The sequence below is a fragment of the Elephas maximus genome, chromosome 14 (genome assembly GCF_024166365.1).
Source record: "Elephas maximus indicus isolate mEleMax1 chromosome 14, mEleMax1 primary haplotype, whole genome shotgun sequence".
Taxonomy (NCBI): Eukaryota; Metazoa; Chordata; class Mammalia; order Proboscidea; family Elephantidae; genus Elephas; species Elephas maximus.
Genome location: NC_064832.1, coordinates 94,976,817 through 95,000,993, shown reverse-complemented (window position 1 = coordinate 95,000,993; position 24,177 = coordinate 94,976,817). Strand labels below are relative to the sequence as shown.

At 43.2% G+C, this 24,177-nt stretch overlaps 1 protein-coding gene across 10 annotated transcripts in view; it reads right to left on the bottom strand.

The window, feature by feature from the left end:
• Positions 1 to 24,177, bottom strand: part of FRY (FRY microtubule binding protein) — a 524,498-nt gene that overhangs the window by 255,189 nt on the left and 245,132 nt on the right. For all 10 annotated transcript variants that reach the window (XM_049853229.1, XM_049853227.1, XM_049853221.1 and 7 more), the window contains one exon: positions 10,282 to 10,481. In XM_049853229.1, the coding sequence (XP_049709186.1) occupies positions 10,282 to 10,401 (120 nt within the window). In that variant the 5' untranslated portion in view covers positions 10,402 to 10,481. The remainder of the gene's footprint in view (positions 1 to 10,281; positions 10,482 to 24,177) is intronic.

Below are 24,177 nucleotides of genomic sequence, written 5' to 3'. Positions count from 1 at the left end.
GGGAAAGAACGGATAACTGCCACCAAACAAGTCTAAAACCCAGCAGAACAATTTACAATAGCTCTCAAGGTTTGAAAATAATCCTCAGTTATTTGGGACCATCTGGGCAAGGGCCCTGCCCTCCAGACCACCTCTGGGTGTTGGTCATGTTCTCTGGATTCCAGGTGGAGGCCCCTTGGCTCTGGGCTTCAGTTCCTCCTTCCAGGTGCACTGGGATGGCAACTCTGCTCTCCTGGAAGGCTCTGTTCTTCTGTCCCTTGGACATGGTGGCCCCAACCCCTCAACTCTGGATGCCAGCTTCATCCTCCTGGCACACCTTAATGGCAGCTCCACACTCCACAACTGAGTTAGCGAAGACCGACTCTTTGAAATCCAGGAGACTGTGGTCCCACCCTTTGAGATCCAGGAGACTTGTGGCTCCATGCTTTGAAACCGAGAAGACCCTGCTTCCTACGATCCTTCCAACAGTTCTGCTAATCTCTGAGTGGCTCCAGGGATGGCCCTTTTCTTTTCTTGGAGGACAATGGATGTAGCTCCTTTGGCCTGTTTCCTGCCTATAGAATTACAATAAGCACAGTGTCCTCTCCTTCTATTCCTTCTCTGTTCCCTTAAGTCTAAGATGATGGGTTTTCTGCTGTGGTAGTTGGTTAGATCCATCAGTCACAGGCTTAATCTCTTTAACAAAAGCTTGTGTAGTCATGTCCTTGGTGAAAATTCTAGGATATGTGTCCTTAGTCTGTATAACAGAATTTTCCAAATCTTTAAGTTTTGTTTTCATTTTGCACAGTTCATTTTTAAGTCCACCTTTTTCCTCTTGCATTTTGCTATAAACAGCAAGGAGAAACCATGTGGTTCCTTTAAGATATTTCTTAGAATTCTCATCATCTAAATATCCAACTTCATCACTTACAAGTTCTACCTACAACCAAATATTTGAACATAATACAGATAAGTTATTTGCCACTGCATAAAAAGCAACGCCCTTCCTCCGTTGTCCACATGTTCATCATTTTATTTTAAAGTCTCACCAGAAGCACATTTAACGTCCGCATTTTTAGGAACATTCTGTTGCTGGCACCATACATATTCTCTAGGACAATAGAGGCTTTATCTGTAGCTCTCTTTACTTCCTTCTGAGCCCTTACCAGAATTGCCTTTGATGCCCATAATTCTCCCAAAAGACCCTTTAAGGGAATCTAGGCCTTTGCTAGTAGGCGCCTTGAAATTCTTCCAGCCTCTAACCCATTACCCAATTCCAAAACCACTTCCACATTTTAGGTATCTGTTTGGTACCCCGCTCCCGGTACCAAATTCTGCCTTAGTTATCTAGTGCTGCTATAACAGAAATACCACAAGTGGGTGGCTTTAACAAACTGAAATTTATCTCACAGTTTAGGAAGCTAGGAGTTCAAATTCAGGATGCTGGCTCTAGGGAAAGGCTTTCTCTCTCTGTCAGCTCTAGAGGAAGATCTTGTCTCTTCGAGCTTCTCCTTCTGGGTGATCTTCATGCAGCTTGGCATCTCTCTTCCCCCATCTCTCCTCTGTGTGCATGTTTAATCTCTTTGACGTCTCAAAAGAGATTGACTCAAGACTCACCCTACACTAATCCTGTCTCCTTAACATAGCAAGCAAATTTTTACTGAAGATCATTCAAAAACGGCTGCAGCAGTATGTTGACAGGGAACTTCCAGAAATTCAGGCTGGTTTCAGAAGAGGACGTGGAACCAGGGATATCATTGCTGATGTCAGATGGATCCTGGCTGAAAGCAGAGAATACCAGAAGGATGTTTACCTGTGTTTTATTGACTATGCAGAGGCATTTAACTGTGTGGATCATAACCAATTATGGATAACATTGGGAAGAATGGGAATTCCAGAACAGTTAATTGTACTCATGAGGAACCTTTACATAGATCAAGAGGCAGTTGTTTGGACAGAACAAGGAGATGCTGCTTGGTTTAAAGTCAGGAAAGGTGTGTGTCAGGGCTGTATCCTTTCACCACACCTATTTAATCTGTATGCTGAGCAACTAATCTGAGAAGATGGACTACATGAAGAGAAACAGGGCATCAGGATTGGAGGAAGACTCATTAACAACCTGTGTTATGCAGATGACACAACCTTGCTTGCTGAAAGTGAAGAGGACTTGAAGCACTTACTAATAAAGATCAAAGACCACAGCCTTCAGTATGGATTAGGCCTCAACATAAAGAAAACAAAAATCCTCACAACTGGACCAATGAGCAACATCATGATAAATGGAGAAAAGACTGAAGTTGTCAAGGATTTCATTTTGCTTGGATCCACAATCAACAGCCATGAAAGCAGCAGTCAAGAAATCAAAAGACGCATTGCATTGGGAAAATCTGCTGCAAAGGACATCTTCAAAGTGTTGAAGAGCAAAGATGTCACCCTGAAGACTAAGGTGTGCCTGACCCAAGCCGTGGTATTTTCATTCACATCGTATGCATGTGAAAGCTTGACAATGAATAAGGAAGACTGAAGAAGAGTTGACACCTTTGAATTGTGGTGTTGGCGAAGAATATTGACTATACCATGGACTGCCAAAAGAACGAACAAATCTGTCTTGGAAGAAGTGCGGCCAGAATGCTCCTTAGAGGCAAGGACGGCAAGACTGCGTCTTACATACTTTGGACATGTTGTCAGGATGGATCAGTCCCTGGAGAAGGACATCATGCTTAGCAGAGTACAGGGTCAGCAGAAAAGGGGAAGACCCTCAGTGAGGTGAATTGACACAGTGGCTGCAACAATGAGCTCAAGCATAACAATGATTGTAAGGATGGCACAAGACTGGGCAGTGTTTTGTTCTGTTGTGCATAGGGTCGCTATGAGTTGGAACCGACTCGACGGCACCTAACAACAACAACATAGCAAGGACGACCCATTCTCAAATGAGATTATAACCACAGGCATAGAGGTTAGGATTTATAACACATACTTTTGGGGTACACAATTCAATCCATAACACCTACTAAAGAACTTAAAGAGAAAAATTTCAAAGCACATAAAGAAACAATCCACCATAGGCAAACAAGTACAGACCCACAAATACTGATATAACACTAATCTAAAAGAAGATATATGTGATGTTGCTGTTAGGTGCTATCGAGTCAGTTCCAATTCTCTGTTATTCCATGTACAACAAAATGAAACACTGCCAGGTCCTGCACCATCCTCATAATTGTTGCTATCCCTGAGCCTATTGCTGCAGCCTCTGAGTCAATCCATCTTGTTGAGGGTCTTCATCTTTTTCACTGACCCTCTACCAAGCATGACGTCCTTCTCCAGGAACTGGTCCCTCCTGATAAAATGTCCAAAGTACATGAGAAAAAGTCTCGCCATCCTTGCTTCTAAGGCGCATTCTAGCTATACTTCTTCCAGGACAGATTTGTTCACTTTTCTGGCAGTCCACGGTATATTCAATATTCTTTGCCAACACCATAATTCAAAAGCATTAATTCTTCTTCTGTCTTCCTTATCCATTGTCCAGCTTTTGCATGCATATGAGATGATTGAAAATACCATGACTTGGGTCAGGCACACCTTAGTCCTCAAAGTGACATCTTTGCTCTTTAACACTTTGAAGAGGTCTTTTGCAGCAGATTTGCCAAAGCTTCCAGACTAAGAGACCAGGAAGAAGAGCCTGGTGGTTTGCTTCTTAAAATAATTGGCCAGTGAAAACCTTATGAAAGGTGAATTGTCAATTCAAGAAGCACAAGAGTCTCAATCGTGGTGGGGAGGGGGAATCCACAACTAAAGACAGTTTAGTGAAACTGCAGAACACCAAAGACAACAACGAGAACAACGATGAAAACAAAGAAAAGTAAATAACCCACAAAGAAATGGCAGACCAACCTCAGACTTTTGAACAGCAATGACAGACGCAACACAGCAAAATGATATGTTCAAAAGTAGAGAGGGAAAATGAAAGTCAATCCAGAATTCTCGTCCCATTTAAACTACCACTGGTAAGTGAGGGGGAAGTAAAGACATTTCTGACAAACAAGGTCAAGAGATTCACCACCCAGTAACTAAACATTTGGCTGCTAACCCCAGTTCAAATCCACCAGCTGCTCCTTGAAAACCCTATGGGGCAGTTCTACTCTTAGAGTAGAATCAACTTGAGTCAGAATTAACGTGACCACAATGGGTTAACTCTTACTTAGGAGCTCTGGTGGTACAATGGTTAAGCACTAGGTTGCTAAAGGAAAAGTTGCCAGTTTGAACCCACCAGTCGCTTCAGGGGAGAAAGATGTGGCTGTCCACTTCCGAAAGGTTACAGCCTTGGAAAACATGGGGCAGTTATGGGGTCGCTATGAGTCGAAACCCACTCGACGGCAAACAACAACAACTCTTCCTTAAAGAACTACAATAAAAGGTCCTTTGGAAGAAAATGTAAACCATGGAGAAGGAGGGGGTGCTGGAAGGAACAGTGCTCATTATCTTTTTTATTTTTCATGTTTTGAAATAAAAATATAAAAATAGAACAAATGACCTCATTTAGCTTGTTCAGAACACTCTGCTTGGGAAAGGTGAAAAACGGTGAGACTGGACAAATGTCATTAACTTACCCCACAAAGCAACAGAAATAGAATAAAATTATTGACTTACCCATAAACAGTACTGAACACAACCTGAGCATTTTTTGAGTACAAAGAATCATACTGCTGAACCAGTGAAAGTTATTTACAAAGAAAAACAATCTAAAATTTGATGTTGGCAGGACATTCTGTTTCCTGCCTTTTCTTATGTCAACGTTAGCTATTTGGATATCTGAAAGTCATAAATTAAACTTTAAAACTATGATTTGATGTTGCATATAACATATCCCACAGTCTAACTGCTTTGGGATCCTGAAGGATTTTAAAAATAAAACAAACACACACACACACACAAAATACAGGTTCACAAGTAGCCCCATAAATAATAAATCTATACTTTAAATTTTTAAAAATTACCCTTGCCACCATCATAAAAATATGTTATATTAAAGATAATAAAATACAAGTTTGTGAATTAATACAAACCCATGTACATTTAAGGTTTTAAAGGCTTCAACGTCTTCCTAAATAAAGGCAACTCGGCAAGAGAAATAGGAGGGGCGTTTACTAGAATCCAGTTTAAACACATTGTGTTGTTGTTAGGTCCTGTAGAGTTGATTGACTCATGCTGATCCCATGTGACAGAGGAGAACTGCCCCATAGGGTTTCCTAAGCTGTAACCTTTATAGGGAAACTCTGGTGGCGTAGTAGCTAAGAACTATGTCTGCTAACCGAAATGTCTGCAGTTGGAATCCACCAGGTGCTCCTTGAAAACTCTATGGGGCAGTTCTACAATGTCCTGTAGGGTCACTATGAATCGTAATCAACATGGCAAAGGGTTTTGTAACCTTTACAGAAGCAGACTGCTACATCTTTCTCCCACAGAGCAGCTGGTGGGTTCGAACTGCTGACCTTTCGGTTAGCAGCTGAGCGTTTAACCACTGTTCCACCAGGGCTCCTTAAATGCCCTATATATACATGAAAAACAACACCTCTTGCTATGGCTACAGAACAAAACGCCAAATGCACATTAACTTAATTAGACTCAAATAACAAGGCACAGGATCTCCTTGAATTCATCCTCCCATAAGTAAGCAAATAAAGGGACAAAAACTATCAAATACTTTCCCAAGAGATAAGGGATGGATACGGCACTGAGTTTACATCTCTGCCAAAACGTACAAGGGGAGTCAACAATCGCGTTTTATAAAAAGCAACAGTGCTAAAACTTGAATACTTTTTTTTTCAGCTAAAAACAACGCATGTCTCCTCAGCCACTCCCTCACGTTACATACCCAATAAAGATTTGCTAAGAAGGTGACTTCCACTTTTTTTTTCCTGCAATTTTTCTTGTTTGGGTATATTTAGGGTGTCTTATTGAAAGGTACAAAAATTCCTACCTCTAATTAAAGGAATTTTTTTTTTTTTTTTTTGTGGCACACATTAGTTTTTCAGACGTAATGCTTACTCCCAGGAAAAAAAATGCCACCCAAACAAATTCCAAGCTGAGTAAAAACGAAAAAAGTGAAACCCAAACTATTTTACATCATAAATTCTTTAAATAACAGTACTTAAGCTGGTGGCATGGTGGTTAAGCATTGGCTGCTAACCAAAAGGTCGGCAGTTCGAATCTACCAGCCCCTCCTTGGAAACTCTATGGGGCCAGTTCCACTCTGTCCTAAATGACTTGATGGCAAGGGGTTGGGTTTTTAAGCTATTATTGTGGAAACATAACAGGAACAAACAAAACCCTTTGCTGGTGTTTCTAACTCACAGCGACCCTATAGGGCAGAGCAGAGCTTTCACACAGGGTTTCCAAGGCTGTAATCTTTACAGAAGCCGATCGCCAGATCTTTCTCCTGCAGAGGGTTGGTGGGTTTGAACTGCCAACCTTTCAGTTACCAGCTGAGCACCTAACCACTGTGCCACTAGGTGAAACATAGATGGCTCGAAAGGTGTCAGGGCTTAGTTTTCTAAGCATTTCTTCACCTTTCCAGTTGCTCAGTAAAATTCACCAGGAAACACAATTTCAGGGAGCCCTGACCTGCGGTTTTGTACTTGCCTGCTGTGAAGGAGTGAAATGAATCATCGCTGTGTTTATCACTCTTTAACTGCCTCCTACCCCTGGAGCCAGGTCCCTGGGTGGCACAAATGGTTTGCAATTGTCTGCTAACCCAAAGGTTGGCAGTTTGAACACTCCCCACCCTGCCCGGCAGAGCCGCAGAAGAAAGGTCTGACAACCTGCCTTCATGAAGATTACACTGACCTGGAACAGGATTTCAACTCTGCAATGGAATCTAGACCAAAAAATGGCTAGCTTAATCAGTAAACTGTCTGCTTTGAGCATTGTGCTCTTTTGAATTATCTAGAGATCAAATTGACAAAGTTTGTAATTGGAAAGTTCAGGCGGGAAGCTTGGGGGCAGGGAGTTTAGGATAAGGATGGTGGAAAAATTTGGAAAAGGATGTTGAGAATGGTACCACCGCTTGAAGAATGTAATCAATGTCACTGAATTATTCATGCCGAAATTGTTGAAATCTGTATCTTTGGCTGTACATACTTTCATCAAAAAAAAAAAAAATTAAGCCAAGAAAACCCTATGGAGCAGTTCTACTCTGTAACATATGGGGTTGCTTTGAGTTGGAATTGACTCCATGGCTTGGTTTTTTTTTATCCTGCAGCCAAGGCAGAGTCCCTCCCTCACCAGGGAGCAGGTCTCGGGCTGCCTCGTTGTCTGACTTACGTAGCGCGGGGTTCCAAGTTTCAGCATCATTTTGGGAAATGTGAGTTAAAGCACACGATTCGGCTGACTCAAGTTACAGGACAGCCCTGTGTTGACCTGTCTTAAGAAAATCGACCTTCCCTACAAGATGGCCATGCAAAGACGGGCAATGGAGGGTAGGGTAGTTCAGACGTGGGCTCTGGAGCCACCCAGCTGGAGTTCGAATCAACAGCTGTGTGACCTTGGCCAATTCCTTAACCCCCTCTGTGCCAAAACCTCCCGCCTATAAAGTGGAGATATAAATTACATCTACTTAAATCAACTCGATGGCACAGGAGAACGACCAGGATGACAGTCATCATGGAGTTCCTTGGTGGTGCAAATGGTTAATGTGCTCAGTGGCCAACCGAAAGGTCAGTGGCTCCAGGCCACCCAGAGGCACCTTGGAAGAAAGGTATAGTGACCTACGTCTGTTAACACCAGCCACTGAAAACCCTACGGAGTGCAGTTCTACTCTGACACACGTGGGGTCGCTGTGAGTTGGAACTGACTTGACGGCAACTGTTTTATTTTTAAGGTTATGATGAAGATTGAGATAAACAGTTCAGCACAGTGCCTGGCCCAGAGTAATACCTATTAGCCATTGTTGTTAAGGAGCCCTGGTCACTCAGTGGTTAAACACTCGGTAGCTAACTGAAAGGTCGGTGGTTTGAACCTATCAGTTGCTCTGAGGGGGAAGGATGTGGCAGTCGCTGTCTGTAAAGATTACAGCCTTGGAAACGCTATGGGGCAGTTCTACCCCATCCTACAGGAGTCAGAATACTCAATAGCAACAGGTTTGGTACTGCTGTTGCCGTTAGGTGTCATCGAGTGGATCTTCCACTCACAGTGGCCCCATGTGACAGAGCAGAACTGCCCCACAGCGTTTTCTAGGCTGTAATCTCTATGAAAGCAGGTCGCCAGGTCTTTCCCCTAGGAACTGGTGGGTGGGTTCGAACCACCGACCTTTCAGTTGGCAGCTGAGTGCTTAACTGTTGCGCCACTGGGGCTCCTCATATTAGCTATTACTAGCAATAAATATAGCAGAAACATAAAAACATGAATGAGAGGAAAAAAGGTGTTATTTGTGGGTTTAAATGCTTTGAACTTCAAAAACAAGAAACATTTTCCATAATAATTTTAGAATTTTTACAGATAACCTCCGCTGATCTAACAAAATCTTTAAAGTGCAAAGTTGGTAACATCCAGCCGGGCACACACTTAACAAATATTCTTGAATGATGACACCCAAGCAACAAGTTGTGAGTCTTCTAAAGGTCATTTTTAACGGACCATGCTCTACATCATCTGCATATTTTTGGGGACGCAGACTGGGGGCTCAGTTTTAATTATTTTAAGCTACGATTCAGTAGAGCAAAACCCGCATCGCCGTGCCCTTGCCCAGTATTCCCCACAGGAGGTACAAGGCCGGCTTCACGGGCTCCACAGAAAGAGCCACGCAGCTCTGAATGCCTCTTCTGTTGTTGTGTGTGGCCCCAGCAAGGGTAGCAATGAAGCAGTATGAAGCCACTGATCCTCTTCCTTCCTGAGTCTCCTTTCCAGGTTCAGCTCTCTGTCTTTGTTGGTGTTGGGTGCCATCAACATGATTCTGACTCATAGCGGCCCCACGCGACAGAGTAGAACTGCCCCATAGGGTTTCCTAGGCTGTCATCTTTACAGGAGCAGATCGTTTTACAGGTCTTTCTCTGTGGAACTGCTGGGTGGGTTCGAACTGCTCACCTTTTGGTTAGCAGCCGACTGCTTAACTGTTGTGGACCAGGGCTCCTTCTCCGTCTCTGGAGCCCTGTTACAGCGATGAACAGGAGGTTGAAGCACACCTTGTTTTCTGGGAAGACCATCTGCAAAGGATGCTCCTGACATCCACGGGCATCCACCGCCTACTCAGGGACCTAACAGTGGGTTAGTCCAGAATGTCCTGCCTTCCAAATTCAGAAATCGAAAATGGTGTTTCTGAACTACTCACCAAAACACTCCCTCCAGCAGCCAGGCACTGGGGCCATGTGACACACGTGTCATCACACCAGGACACACGTGTCATCATGCTAGGAGTCCAGGCAGCCCTTGAAGAGCTGTTACTGTCTCCACTCATTTAGATAATACAGAAATACACTTTATTAAAGACAATGGGACAAAAGATTGTGACTATACGATTTATTTTTGACATAAGATTTTGACCGCAGTGTTTATTCATTGCAGAGACTATGAACACAATTTTTCTCAGGTTAATACTTTGAATTGCTATATTATTCTTATTAGTCCTGAATACCACGAGCCCCGGTGGCACAATCGGCTGTTAACTGAAAGGTTGGCAGTTAGAACCAACCCAGTGGCTCCAGGGGAAAAAGATCTGGCGAGCTGCTCCGGTAAAGGTTACAGCCCAGGAAACCCTATGGGGCAGTTCTGCTCCACCACATGGGGTCGCTATGAGTCGGGATCAACTCCAAAGCACAACGACAAGTCCTGAATGCAGCAGGGAAGCCTGCGACTGAATTGTATTTGCTGAGGATATTGTTTGAGAGCCCCTTCACCCTCAGTTTCTTTTTTTCCCCCTGAAATCAAGGACCATAACTATTATCTCATTGGGACCCTGGTGGCACAGTGGTTAGTGCATTCGGCTGCTAATTAGAGGGAAGGTGGTTCAGACCCATCAGCTGCCAAACGTGGCAGTCGGCTTCCGTGAAGATCACAGCCTTGGAGACCTCACGGGCAGCTCTATTCTGTCCTAGAGGGTCGCTATGAGTCAGGTCAACTCAACAGCAATGGGCATTTTTTTTTTTTTTGGAGGGATAACTATTATCTCTTGAAAAATCACCTTATAGATTCCAAAAAACCTTTGGGAATTAGGAAAAAGCAGTCCACCTTTGCTTGAAGTGGGGAAGTCTAACAGGGTCCGCGTCCAGTTGAGCTCCGAGAGGGGTGTGTGTCGCCCGTACTCACCAGGGGTTCCGCCATGATGACGCGGATCTTGCGCTCGGCCTGGGTGGTGAAGTTCACGAACAGACTCTTGAGGACGTATTCCCCTGGCTTGCTGTCTGGGTCCACGCTGATGGGCAGCATGGTGGGCGGCCCTTTCTCCCTTTGAGTGCCGGGAACGGGTGGAACTGGAGGCTTGATGTAACCGTTGCCAACTGGAGAAGCTGAAAAACAGAATGGATATTCTTACTGACTGCAAATAACATCATCACTATTCAGATGGGCTGTGTTAAACCATAAACATAAGGCGACGACTCGTCATCCAGAAAGTCATGTTTACGGTCATAACCTAGCCATCCTCTTTAGAAATGGTGTCAGAACCCATTATTCTGATTACATTATGTTTGTGTTCCGTCATATACGATAAGCTCACAATACTTTTAGATACTACATTGCTTCAGGTAAATAATTTTGTGAGTACATAATATAGTTGATAAATCCCACAACATTTAAGATGTTTTTTGGCTTCTTTTTTATGTTCCAGGAAAACGGACTCAGAAAACCAAAAAAACCAAACGCATTGTTGTTGAGCCAATTCTGATTCTTAGTGACCCTACAGGACAGAGGAGAACTGGCCCATAGTGTTTCTGAGGCTGTAATCTTTATGGAAACAGGCAGCCACAACTTTCTCCCGGGAAGCAGCTGGTGGGTTCAAACTGCCAACTTTTCAGTTAGCAGCCAAGCACTGTAGCCATGGTGCCACCAGGGGTCCTTGAAAATGGACTAAGAAAATGCCTATGGGGACAAAAAGGAGGGGTGAGGATTTCTTGCCCAGGCTTCCCTGTTGGACATGAGCTCTCTGTCTTTGGTGATCCATTCTGGAGTCCTACCTTTCAGGAGTCTCCAAAAAACAAAAAATCAAAATCAGTTGATGCAAATAAAGTCTTGAACCCCCCTCGCCTTTACCTTCTGCTCTCTCAAAGCTGGGAACTCCAGCTTACACAGAAGCAGAGCCTCCACAGGATATTTTCCTAACGTGCCAAGGATACCACACCACAGACTGAAAACTAGAATGTTGCTGTTGGGTGCTGGCAAGCGGATTCCGACTCACAGCAACCCTGGGCGACAGAGAAGAACTGTCCCATAGGGCTTCCTAGACCGGAATCTTCCTGGGAGCAGGCTGCCAGGCCTTTTCTCCCTCAGAACTGCCATCTTTTCACTTAGCAGCTGAATACTTAGCCACTGAGCGACCAGGGCTCCTTGAAAACTAGAATGTAAACCTAAAAAGTCTGTTTGGAGGACAACTTATTTTGTTATCTTTGGTTTGCCACAAACCAAAAAAAAAAAAAAAACCCCAAAAAACAAAAACTAAACCCATTGCGTTCTAGTCAATTCCAACTCATAGCAACCCTATATTACAGAGCAGAACTGTCCCATAGGGTTTCCAAGGCTGCAATCTTTATGGCAGCAGACTGCCACATCTTTTTCCCCGGGAGCATCTGGTGGGTTTGGACTGCTGACGTTTCGTTTAGCAACTGAGTGTTTAACCACTGCGCCACCAGGGCTCCCGTTTGGTTTGCTGTAGGACTTAATAAACTTAATGATAACAGCAATCACTGGGTTGATATTTTATGTAAGTGCAAGCCCTGGCCCATAATTTACAGAATTTGGGGCCTAAATGTCTTAACAATAACAAGAGAATTTTTATGAGCGTGAGCTCTGTCAGTCCTTATTTTGAACCAGAGAGCTGAGAGCCAGACACAGAATATCCCTTGGATAAATCTTCCACTTAGAAGGCCAAAGTACCAATTAACTGCTAAAATAAGAAAATGTTATCCACTTTTACTTAAAAGCCAGGTATCTCTGTGAGGACATATGTCAGTGTGGCCAGCCTCAGCAGGCGGGAACTGCCGAAGTCCCTCGCCGGAGCAGAAAATGATCCCAGGGGACAGCACCCATCATCCTGAGTTTCAAACATCCCAGCCTGAGCAGGTGGAGAGACAGCGAAAGTTAATGGAGTAAGTGTCCTTGAGCTAGAGCCGCTCCCGATTCCAGTAACCCTCTTCTTCCTAATGAAATTAATCCGAGCAACTCCTAGCCTTTCATAAGGAAAGCTGTGTGACACATAACCTATATTGGGGACCAGTGGCATAACGGTTCAAGCACTCAGCTGCCAACCAGCGGCTGGCAGGAGAAAAACCTGGCTATCTGCTCGCATAAAGATAACAGCATAGAAAACCCTACAGGGCAGTTCTCTGTCGCATGGGGTCCACAGGAGTCAGGATCGACTTGATGATACTAAACAATAACATATAGTTATGTCTGTGTTTGGAGCCCTGGTGGTGCAGTGGTTAAGAGCTCAGCTGCTAACCAAAAGGTCGGCAGTTCAAATCCACCAGGCATTCCTTGGAAACTCTATGGGGCAGTTCTACTCTGTCCCATAAGGTCTCTATGAGTCGGAATCAACTTGATGGCAACGGGTTTGTTTTTTTTGTTTTTGTCTGTATTTGAGAAGGCAGGGGAAAGGGTGATATAAATTTCTAAAAGATTTCCATTCAAAATAATAGAAGTAAAAATATGTTCTGGTGTATAAATGGCAAGCTGCTCACCACTCCTAGCCTCAAGGATGAAGTCCGTTTCTTCACATTTTTGATTTCTTAAGTTAAATTTGGTTTTGGTTAAGACACGCAAACACATACCAGTTCTGTACTAGCCCCACTCAGGCCCCACTGTCTAGCTTTTTGGGTACAGTTACTGTTTGACCATACTCCTCTCTACCTGGGCTTTTCCTTGCTCCCTACTGTGTGTGCCCAGCTAGCAAATCTGCCCCCCTCTTCACCTTCCAGAAGCACACCGACCATCTGCATGCCCGTCGTAGGCTGGTTCAAAGTCTCATCTCCACCAGAAGTGACAGATACAGGGCTGGCTGAAGGTATGGCTCCAGAAGCAGGTCTTGCCCAAGCCCGCGTGTCTGGATTTTTTTGTACACCAAGAATGCAGGCTATATTCTTCCCTTTCCGCCAAATGCCAAATCCTCAACCAATCCATTGTCATCAAGTTGATTTTCACTCATAGCAACCCTACAAGACAGAGTAGAGCTGTCCCATAGAGTTTCCTAGGCTGTAATCTTTATAGGAGCAGATCACCAGGTCTTCTCTCCCTCAGAGCAGCTGGTAGATTCTAACTGCCAACCTTTCAGTTAGCAGCTCCAAACTATAACATCTGAACACCTTCGAGCAGATAGAGCAGAGCAGGTTTCTCTATCTACTTACTCTGTTTAATTTTTCTTTTAGAACTTATTACAATCTGAAATATTCTGCGGTGGGCGAGGTGTGTACACGTACATGAAATGGCGTATTATGTGACCCTGCCTCTGCGGAAAGGAAGCTCCATCAACTGCTCTGTTCACTGCTATCATCTAAGTGCCTAGAACCTAGGCATTCAGTAAATAAATATTTTTTTGAAATAAATGAGTGAATGAATGAATGATAGCCTGTAAGGAGATGGTGGTATTACTGCTCTGAAAATCTGACTTAAAGAAAAATTGCTTTCTTGCAACATTAAAAAAAAAAAGCTCAAACCAGTGAACTCTGACTCCTGGTGACCCCACGCGTGTCAGAGCAGAACTGTGCTCCGCAGGGTTTTCAATGGTTGACTTTTCAGAAGTAGATTGTCAGGTCTTTCTTCTGCGGCGCCTCTGGGTGGATCACATCTTCAGTTGGCAAAGTAACTATATTTTCAAAGTTAGAAAGTGGGGCTGGTGCTGAATGGATGTTTGTTTGTTTTATCCAAACCCAAATTTAACTTAAGAATCAGAAAAATGAAGAAATAGGAAATGGGTGGTGCTAACAGTTAACGCACGTGGCTGATAACCACAAGTCTGGTGGTTCGATTCCACCCAGAGGTGCCTTGGAAAAAAAGGCCTGGCAATCCACTTGTGAAAAGCCAGCCCCGGAGACGCCTGTGGAGCACAGTTCTACTCTGACACGATGGGGTGGCCGTGAGCTGGACTTGACTCAAGGGCAACCGGTGGGTGGGATGAGTCCAAACGCTCAGTGTACACGCAGCACCTCGCCTCCCTTCACAAAGCACAGGGCAGAGAAAAGAAGAACCTCTTTGCCTGCTTTTGTCAGCAGCCCACAGAGACAGACAAGCACAGAACCTGCGTTTCAAAACACTTAATGCTTTCTCTGATGCTCCCATCACAGAAGTCTGACCTGGATCATTTGAAGTAAAAAATGGTTTCCTTTCCTAAAGTGCTTCTGAGATTATAGGTGGTAACCCTCCAAAGCAGGTACTCTTTTTAGAAACTCAGGCAGAAATGACATCCAAGACAGTCTACTTTAAACGAGTTTCTAGAGATCAGTGTAACCTTAGTTAAGTGCTTGGCTGCTAACTGAAAAGTTGGAGGCTCGTACCCACCCAGCGGCTCTACGGGAGAAAGACCTGGAGATCTGCTCCCGTAAAGATTACAGCCCAGGAAACCCTGTGCGGCAGTTCCACACTGTCACATGGGGTCCCTGTGAGTCGGAATGAACTCGATGACAATGGGTTTTTATGGGTCATCTTTTCACACCGGAGAAAATTTATCAGATTTCTTTGTGCACAAACCCAAAATAACCAAACCAGCTGCTGTTGAGTCGATTCCGACTCATAGTGACCCTATAGGACAGGGTAGAACTGCCCCACAGGGTTTCCAAGGAGCAGCTGGTGGATCTGAAATGCTGAGCTTTTGGTTAGCAGCCGAGCTCTTAGCCACTACGCCACCAGGGCTTCTCTTTGTGCACCCATAAAAAATCCAAACCCATTGCGGTCCAGTCGATTCCAATTCATAGCGACCCTATAGCCACCCTATAGGACAGAGTAGAACTGCCCCATAGAGTTTCCAGTGAGTGCCTGGTGGAGTCGAACTCCCGACCTTTTGGTCTTAATCACTATGCCACCATATTTGTATATGAATTGTTCTTTCATCCAGGTCTCAGCACCTCATTAACTTTGCAGGTTCTGAAGGCAAACCCCATTAGTAAACAAGAGTCAAGATCCTTCTTTAGGACCATGCCTTCCTCCCACACCTCCCTCAACCCCTCTTTTCCCACAAGCCTTATTTTTTTTACTGACAATATAGGAATGTTTCATGAACCAAGGTTTCATACCAAACCAAGGATGATGCAAGTACTGCGTGAACACGTCGCACTGTTCACACACTGCGTACAGGACAATAATAAACTGCTCGCTGCGTGTATGAGGGTGTCTAAGAAATGGCATTGTAAAAGCCATTGCAGATACCCAAAATGACCAGAAACCCTGAAAAATCATAGATAGCCAGTGAAGATAAAAACAACAACAAACTCCAAAAACGACAGGAAGAATAATTTTTCTCTGAGAAGGATTATTAAGGAATAAAAAATGTTGGGATAAAAAGCAATAATTAGTTTGAGCAACAGAAAAAGATTTCTTAACAAAGACAGGGATGATCCCTAAATAATTTTATGTATTTTAAAGCAGGCCAAGTAAAGAATTATCAGGTAAAATATACTCTGAAACAATGTTTGACTTGGAAAAAAATGTATTCAGTGAGACAATGATGTTTGCTTAATTTCCATAAGATTCAATAACGTGAAGTGTTTTCCTTCCCAATTTTTTTTAATATTAAAACTCAAATGCACCCTTCGAAATGTTTTAAAAATATTTTTTAAGTGATAAATACATAAGTCACAAAACACTTGCCATTTCAACAATCTCTGTGTACAGAGTTCAGTGACTTTAATTACATTCAACACATTGTTCAACACGTTGTTTAACCCTTCTTGAGTTTCTCTATGGCGCTTAACAGAAGCTCTGTGCCCCCTAAGTACTGTGTCTTCCTTTCTCCTCCCAGTTTGGTTGGTTAAATAGATTCCTAAAGGAGCCCCGGTGGCGCAGTGGTTAACTGCTCAGCTGCTAACCGAAAGGTTGGCGGTTCAGCCCCACCAGCTGCTCCACAAGAAAAAGATGTGGCAGTCTGCTTCAGTAAAGATTACAGTCTTGGAAACCCTACGGGGCAGTTCTACTCCGTCTTATAGGGTTGCTATAAGTCAAAATCGACTCGACAGCAATGGGGAAAAAGACAAGCGTACAAAAAAAAAGGCAAGAATCGAGGCCCTGTAAAAATATATGAAATCTGATTAATGCCGCACCTAAGGTCCAAAGGCTATCCTCTTCTAGATGTACTGATGATGTGACATTTTAAATAATATTTTATGTTTTTGGTGAACTTTACACAGCAGTTAGGGTCACATTCAACAATTTGTACAGGAGTTGTTCAGTGACACTGGTTACGTTGGTTACACGGCACGTGAGCATTCTAATTATTTCCGTTCTGGTGGTTTTGTTTCCTTTAATCTAGTTTCCCTGCTCCCTTACATTCTGATCCCTGTGTTTAAGTAAGTTTGACCGTTTCATCTCTTCGTTTATTTATTTTTATTGTACTTTAGACGAAAGTTTACAGAACAAACTTCTCGTTAAACAGTACACATACTGTTTTATGACATTGGCTAACAACCCCATGACATGTCAACACTCTCCCTCCTCAACCTTGGCTTCCCTATTCCATTTCATCTCTTATAGGTGGATTTTTAAAAGATCACAGTCTTCACGGGTAATATTCATTGTTTTCTTTTTGCACCAATCTGTTACTTAGTTATAAGGTGACCTCGGGCTAGTTTCGGTTCAAGGTTTGAAGAGTATCTCAGGGCAATAGTCCTGGGGAGTTCCCCAGTTTCAACCAGCCCAGTAGGTCTCTCTCTCTCTTTTTTTAAGGAATTTGAGATTCTTTTCCACATTTTCCTCCCATCCTGTCAGGGTCCATCTACTGAGGCACTGCTGTGATGTGATCTTTAACTGCCTGTGATCCTAACAAGCAGCAACACCCTTGAGGTACCAGCTCTCTTCGCTAACTCCAATCTGTGACCTCTCAAATCCATCTCACCTTTGTCTCCGGAAGGCAGACTGCCTGGCAGAGAGTGAAGCCCTTCATCAAGAGAAAGTTACCACAGGCCTCTGCCTAGTTTTCTTTTCTCTCTTCCTCTGCCTCCCAGCACTTTATCTGAGAGAAACAACAGTAGCTCCTCAGTGATTTCCTTTATAAATGTCTGTCATTGGCTAAGATGCAATTACACAGACTTTCCCTCCGTTTTCAAAGTGGCAACTGTCAGCAGAGCCTGAAAGGATTTCTGCCAAGATCTGTGAGCAAAGGAAGATGAGGTTACACTGACATTTTTTTTTTTTTTCTCACCAAAGGAGCTCAGGTAGCCTCCTAGAGGCAGGATAATCCTGAATTTCAACTTCCTCTTTCTCGCTAGCCCAGCTGAGAGCCAGCTTGTTCTCCTGTCCCTCGCCGGCCCTCCTCCCTTCCTGCTCCTTTCCTGTTCTCCTCCTCTCTGTTTTCTTTTTTCTCTGGCTCATTTTAGGCAGCAGGGTCACATGCCTTTGAACCCCATTAGTTCAAGATGCATGATACTTTGAGCAATGCCTTTGCATTTTTTTTAAGTATTTTAAAAAATTTTTTTATTGCTGTGAAAATATGCATCACAAAACACATGCCATCTCAACAGTATCTACACGCACAGATCAGTGACATGGGCGGCATTCTTCAGGTCCTTTCCACATCATTCCACCACCGGTCACACAATCTCAACGCCCTCTGGGCAAAAACTCTTTCCCCTTCCTCTCCACACGGGGAGGGGGTGGGGGGAGCACTTGAAATCTTTGGTTTCCATGTATTTCCTTATTTTATATAAGCGAGATCATACAATATTCATCCTTTTGCAACTGACCTATTTTGCTCAGCATGTTTTCAAGGTTCATCCATGTTGTGGCATGTATCAGGACTTCGTTTCTTTATAAAAATAATACCTGTTGCCATTGAGTAGATTCCAACTCATAGTGACCCTATAGGACAGAGTAAAGCTGTACCATAGGGTTTCCAAGGCTGTAATCTTTACAGAAGCAGACTGCCCCATCTTTCTCCCCCAGGGCAGCCGGTGGTTTCAAACCACTGAGCCTTTGGTTAGCAAGAGAGCACTTAACCACTGGGCAAGCACGGCCCCAAATTTGTTTATCCATTCATCTGTTGATGGAAGATCTCTGTATTTTTATGTCAGTTTTGAGAAAGGACTAGCGGACTCACAGTGTAAATCAGAACCTGGGGCACCTGAGATCTGGAAGGTGGAGTCCCATCCCCTGAGGGTCTAGATGGGGCTTGAGAATTTGTATTTCTAACAAGCTCCAGGTGCTGCAGGCCTGGGAACCACGCTGACCCACTGATGTAAATAAAGAGCAAACCAAAGCAGGGGACCCTGAATCCACTGACAAAAGGGATCTTAATGCCATTTGCCTACAGCAAAACTGATAAGCTTCCTTAACTCCAGAAAAGCTACCACTGTAGGCAAACCGGAGGGGAGGAGCACAGAAGACCCTCAAGGAGACCCTGGGGAGGGCTCTTGCACAAACAGCTTCAGTGTCCTTGTCTTCCATTCTTTTTCTGTCTCTTTCTACATTTATCTATCGTAGTAAATACAAAACATTTCCCATTTCAACATTCCTCACGTGTACAGTTCAGCGAAGGAGCCCTGGTGGCACAACGGTTATGTGCTTGGCTGCCAACCAAAAGGTTGGCAGCTCTAAGCCACCAGCGGCTTTGTGGGTCAAAAACTTGGTGGTCTGGTCCCATAAAGATGACAGCCTAGGGAAAAAACGCTATGGGGCAGCCCCACTCTGCAGCATGGGGTTGTTGTAAGTTGGAATTGACTCGAGGGCGCCCAACAATAACAACAGGAAACAATGGAGACAAGGAAAAAGTACAACGCCGCCATAAGGAGAAAAAAAGAGGTAACCCAGAATTAGGTTTATTCTACAAGAAAACTGAGTCAATTTCTACAAGTCAGTGGGAGAGATGAGAATGGGGAGGGTGATTAAAGGAAAAGTAAGAGACAGAACAACCAGACGTAGTGTGTGGCCCTTATTTGAATCCTGACACAGGCAAACCACCTGTTAAAAGACACTTCTTTATGACAGTAAAATACATTTGAATATGGACTGGATATTAAACCAAAACCGAACTGTTGCTGTCAAGTCGATTCTGACTCATAGCGATCCTACAGGACAGAGTAGAACTGCTCCATAGGGTTTCCAAGGAGTGGCTGGTGGATTTGAACCGAACTTTTGGATAGCAGCCATAGCACTTAGCCACTACACCACCAGGATTTCCAGACTGGATATTAGGTGATACCAAAGAATTAGGACAATTTTGTTAGGTATGGTACTTACACCGCGGGTAGGTAAGAAAACATCCCTATTTTTTGTTGTTGTTGGATGCATACCAGGTATATGAAGTTCACTGGAATGGCATCTATATTTGATTTAAAATACTTTAACGAAGAGAAAAAAAGTGTAAACGAAGCCACTGTCAGTAAATACAGGTAACTGTTGAATCTGAGTGATAGGAGTACACTGTACTGTTGTGCTATTATTTCTCCTTTTGTGTTTGCTTAAAATTTTTCATAGGAAAACATCTTTTAAGATGAGGCTTGTTTATTTAAAAAAATTCCCTACCTCTTATAATGGCACTAATGAAGGGGTGTTACCTTTGAACTTTAACTTGATAAATAAATAAATAATGCATTTTTATATATGTATGTACACACACACACACACACACACACACACACACACGGAGTCCCGGCTGATGACAGGGTTCCATTCTCATGAACCTGTGGTAAGTCGGCTCTCGGGTAAGTTCAATACCTCATTTCAAGTTAACAACTGATGCTTCTGACGGTATGAAACACTGAATAAGATCATGCTAGAGGCCTGGTCTACAATGAAGTTGGCGTCAATGTTGTAAAAATGAGGTCAGAGTCATAATGGCTGCCGGGCGCGTGTGCAGTTCAACTGTTGTATGTCGTTCGAGTTGAACATTGCCCAACTTTTTATCCATTATGACTCCTGACACCAACAGTGGCTTCATCGTAGACCAGGCCATAGCCTGCCAAACAGCAGTGTTGTGAACGGTAAATCATACAGCCGGACATCGTAGAGTGACCATCTAAGAACGATCACATCAGCAAATTATGTGCTATGACAGTGTATACAGTACATATCACTAAGGATAAAATGTACAAAAAAAAAGATCAACCAACCCTAAGTGCGGTTCGTAGTAACTTGAATACGTCAAAAGCCGGGACTACCTGTAGACATAAAAAATTGAATACCATGTGTAGTTCAGGTTCCATCTCAGAGAGAGGACTGGGTATTCAAAAGCATCCACTGAGAGTTCAGGTTCAGCTGCCACCTTTGCATACGCTGAATGGTGTAATCTCAGAACACTGACACGTGCAGCACACACCAGGGATGACTGGGGGTGGGTGTTACGGACCGCACTGTGTCTCCCAGAAAGATGTGCTGGAGTCCGCACCTCTATATGGAAACAGTGTCTTCACAGATGTTTTCAGTTGGGTTAAATGAGGCCATGCAGGAGTAGGGTGGGTCCTAATCCTATGTGACTGGAGTCCTTACTGAAAAGGAAAAGAGACACAGAGACAGGAGACAGAGGAAGAATGCCAAGTGACGCTTCAACTGCAAGCCAAGGAAGGCCTGAAGTTACCAGAAGCTAGGAGAGAGGCACAGAATACATTCTCCCGCAGAGCCTCAGAGGGAGTAAACAAGGCCAACACCCTGATGATCTGGAATTCCAGTCTCCAGAACTGTGAGACAATGTATTTCCATTTTTTATAGCCACCCCACCGCACAGTATTTTGTTACAGCAGCCTTCAGAGACTAATACAGGGGTCGTTTACATAGTTGTCCTTTATCATGCCTTTGTTACAATATGGTTTGGGTGGTTTCAGAAATATTTTTGTCTCAAAAAAACATGTGCTGCAACAAAGAAAAGTCCTGGACCAGATGGCTTTGCTGGGAAAGTCTACCAAAGATTTATAGAGGAAGTGAATGCAACATTACTTAAACCTTTCCAAAGGGTAGAAAAGGAGCAAACACTTCCGAACCATTCTATGAGGCTAGCCTCACCCTGATACAAATGCCAGGAAAGATACCACAAAAAGAGAAAAATACACACCAACACCTCTTGTGAATATAGATGCAAACATCCTCAAGAAAAACACCAAAAAACAGAATCCGAAAGCATATTAAAATGATTATAGACCATGATCAAGTGGGATTTGCTCCAAGAATACAAGAGTGGTTCAACATTAGAAAATCAACCAATGTAATACAACACAGTAACAGAACAAATAAACAGAACTGCACGGTCATCTCAGTAGATGCAGAAAAGGTATTGGACAAAATCCAACACCCTTTTATCACAAAAACACTCAACAAGGTAGGAACAGAAAGGAAATTCCTCAATATAATACAGAGAATTTATGAGAAACCCACACCCGACATCACACTCAACAGAGAAGGACAGAGAGCTCTGCCCTGAAGATCAGGAACTAGGCCAGGACGCTCACTCTCACCACTGTTACTCAGCTTTGAACTGGAAGTCCTGGCCGGCACAATTAAGCAAGAAACAGAAATAAAAGGTATCCAAATCAGGAAAGAGGATGTACAACTATCCCTTTTCATAGATGACATGATCCTATATATAGAAAACCCCAACGATTTCACAAGAAAGCTATCAGAGCTAATAAATGAACTCAGCAAAGTGGCAGGGTACAAGGCCAAGACACAAAAATCAGTCACATTTCTATGGGTCAGCAATGAGTGAGCTGAAAAGGAAATTAGGGAAAAATAATTCCATTTACAACAGCATCTAAAATAATAAAGCACCTAGGAATAAATTTAACTAGGAAGGTGAAAGACTTGTACATGGATAATTATAAAAAGTTACTAAAATAAATCAACCGTTTCAGCCAATGAATCAACCAGTTGCAGTTGAGTTCATTCTGACTGATGGCAGCCCATGTGTTGCAGAGTAACCGTGCTCCACTGGGTTTTCTAGGCTGTACAACATCAAAAACCAAACCCGTTGCTGTCAACTCAATTCAGACTCGTAGCTACCCTACAGGACGGAGTAGAACTACCCCCATAGGGTTTCCAAGGAGCAGCTGGTGGATTCGAACTGCTGACCTTTTGTTTAGCAGCCAAGCTCTTAACCACTGTGCCACCAGGTCTCCTCAAAGCTGTAAAGGAGACCTAAATAAATGGGAGGACATTCCGTGTTCATGGAATGGAAAACTTAATATTGTTAAGATGTCAATACTATCCAAAAAAAAAAAAAAAAAAGAATCTATAAATTCCATACAATCCTATCAAATTTTCAACAGTCTTCTTTGCAGAAATGGAACAGCCAATCCTAAAATTTACATAGGAAGACAAGAGGCCCCAAATAGCCAAAGGGATCTTGAAAACGAAGAATAAAATAGGAGGCCTCACACTCCCTGATTTCAAAACACACTGTAGGGCTACAGTAATCGAAACAGCCTGGTACTGGTATAATGATAGACATATAGATCCATGGAATGTAATTGAGAGTCCAGAAACGAACTCATAAATCTACGGTTAGCTGATTTTTGACAAGGGTGCTAAGTCCATTCAAAGGGGGAAAGAAGAGTCTCCTTAATAAATGGTGCTGGGAAAACTGGATTTCCACATGCAAAAGAATGAAGCTGGATCCATACCTCACAGCATATACAAAAGATAAGTCAAAATGCATCAACACCCTAAATGTGAGAACTAAAACAATAAAACTCTTAGACGAAAACATGAAGGCGTTGCTTTGCGACCTAGTTTTTAACAATGGATTCTTCAATATGACAACGAAAGCATGAAAAGCAAAATACAATGTAGATAAATGAGATTTGATAAAAATTAAAAACTTTCATTCACCAAAGGACTTTATCAACTAAAGAGACAACCTACAGATTGGGAGGAAACATTTGGGAACCATGTATCTGATAAAGGTTTAATATCCGGAGCATATACCAAACTCCTGCATCTTAACAACAAAAAGATAAACAATTCAATTTAAAAAATGGGCAAAGGACTTGAATAGACATTTCACCAAAGAGTATATACAAACGGCAACAAGGACTTGGAAAGATGCCCAACGTCATTAGTCATTAGGGAGACGCGAATCAAAACTACAATGAGAAAACCACCTCACCCCCACTTCAATGGCTATGATAAAAAAAAGCACGGCAACAACACAAAAATAAAAGGAAAATAACAGCAAGTTTTGTTGAAGATGGGGAGAAACTGGACCCCCATCCATCGCTGATGGGAATGCAAAAACAGAAAGCAACCGACGGTTCCTCAGAAAGCTGAGCAAAGAACTGCCATGACCACCACTGCAGCTGAGTCAACTCTGATTGTTCCACAGGGTTTTCAAAAGCTGATTTTTTGGAAGTAGACTGCCAGGCCTTTCTTCTGAGGCACCTCTGGGTGGACTCGAACCTTCAACCTTTCAGTTAGCAACTGAGTGCCTTCACCCATTTGTACCACCCAGGGTACAGAACTACCATGTTGTTGCTGTTAGGTGCCGTCGAGTTGGTTCCGACTCATAGCGACCCTACACGCAACAGAAGGAAACACTGCCCAGTCCTGAGCCATCCTCACAATCACTGTTATGCTTGAGCTCATTGTTGCAGCCACGTGTCAATCGACAGGGAACTGCCAGAAATTTAGGCTGGTTTCAGAAGAGGACGTGGAACCAGAGATATCATTGCATAGAACTACCATATAACTCAGCAAATCCACTCCTGGCATGTACCTAAAAGAAATTAAAGTAGGAATGCAAACAGAAAGCTGTACACCAATCATCACTGCAGTACTATTCACAATAGTCAAAAGGTGGAAATAACCTACATGTTCATCAACAGATGAATGGATACACAAAATGCGAGATATTTATAAAAATATAAA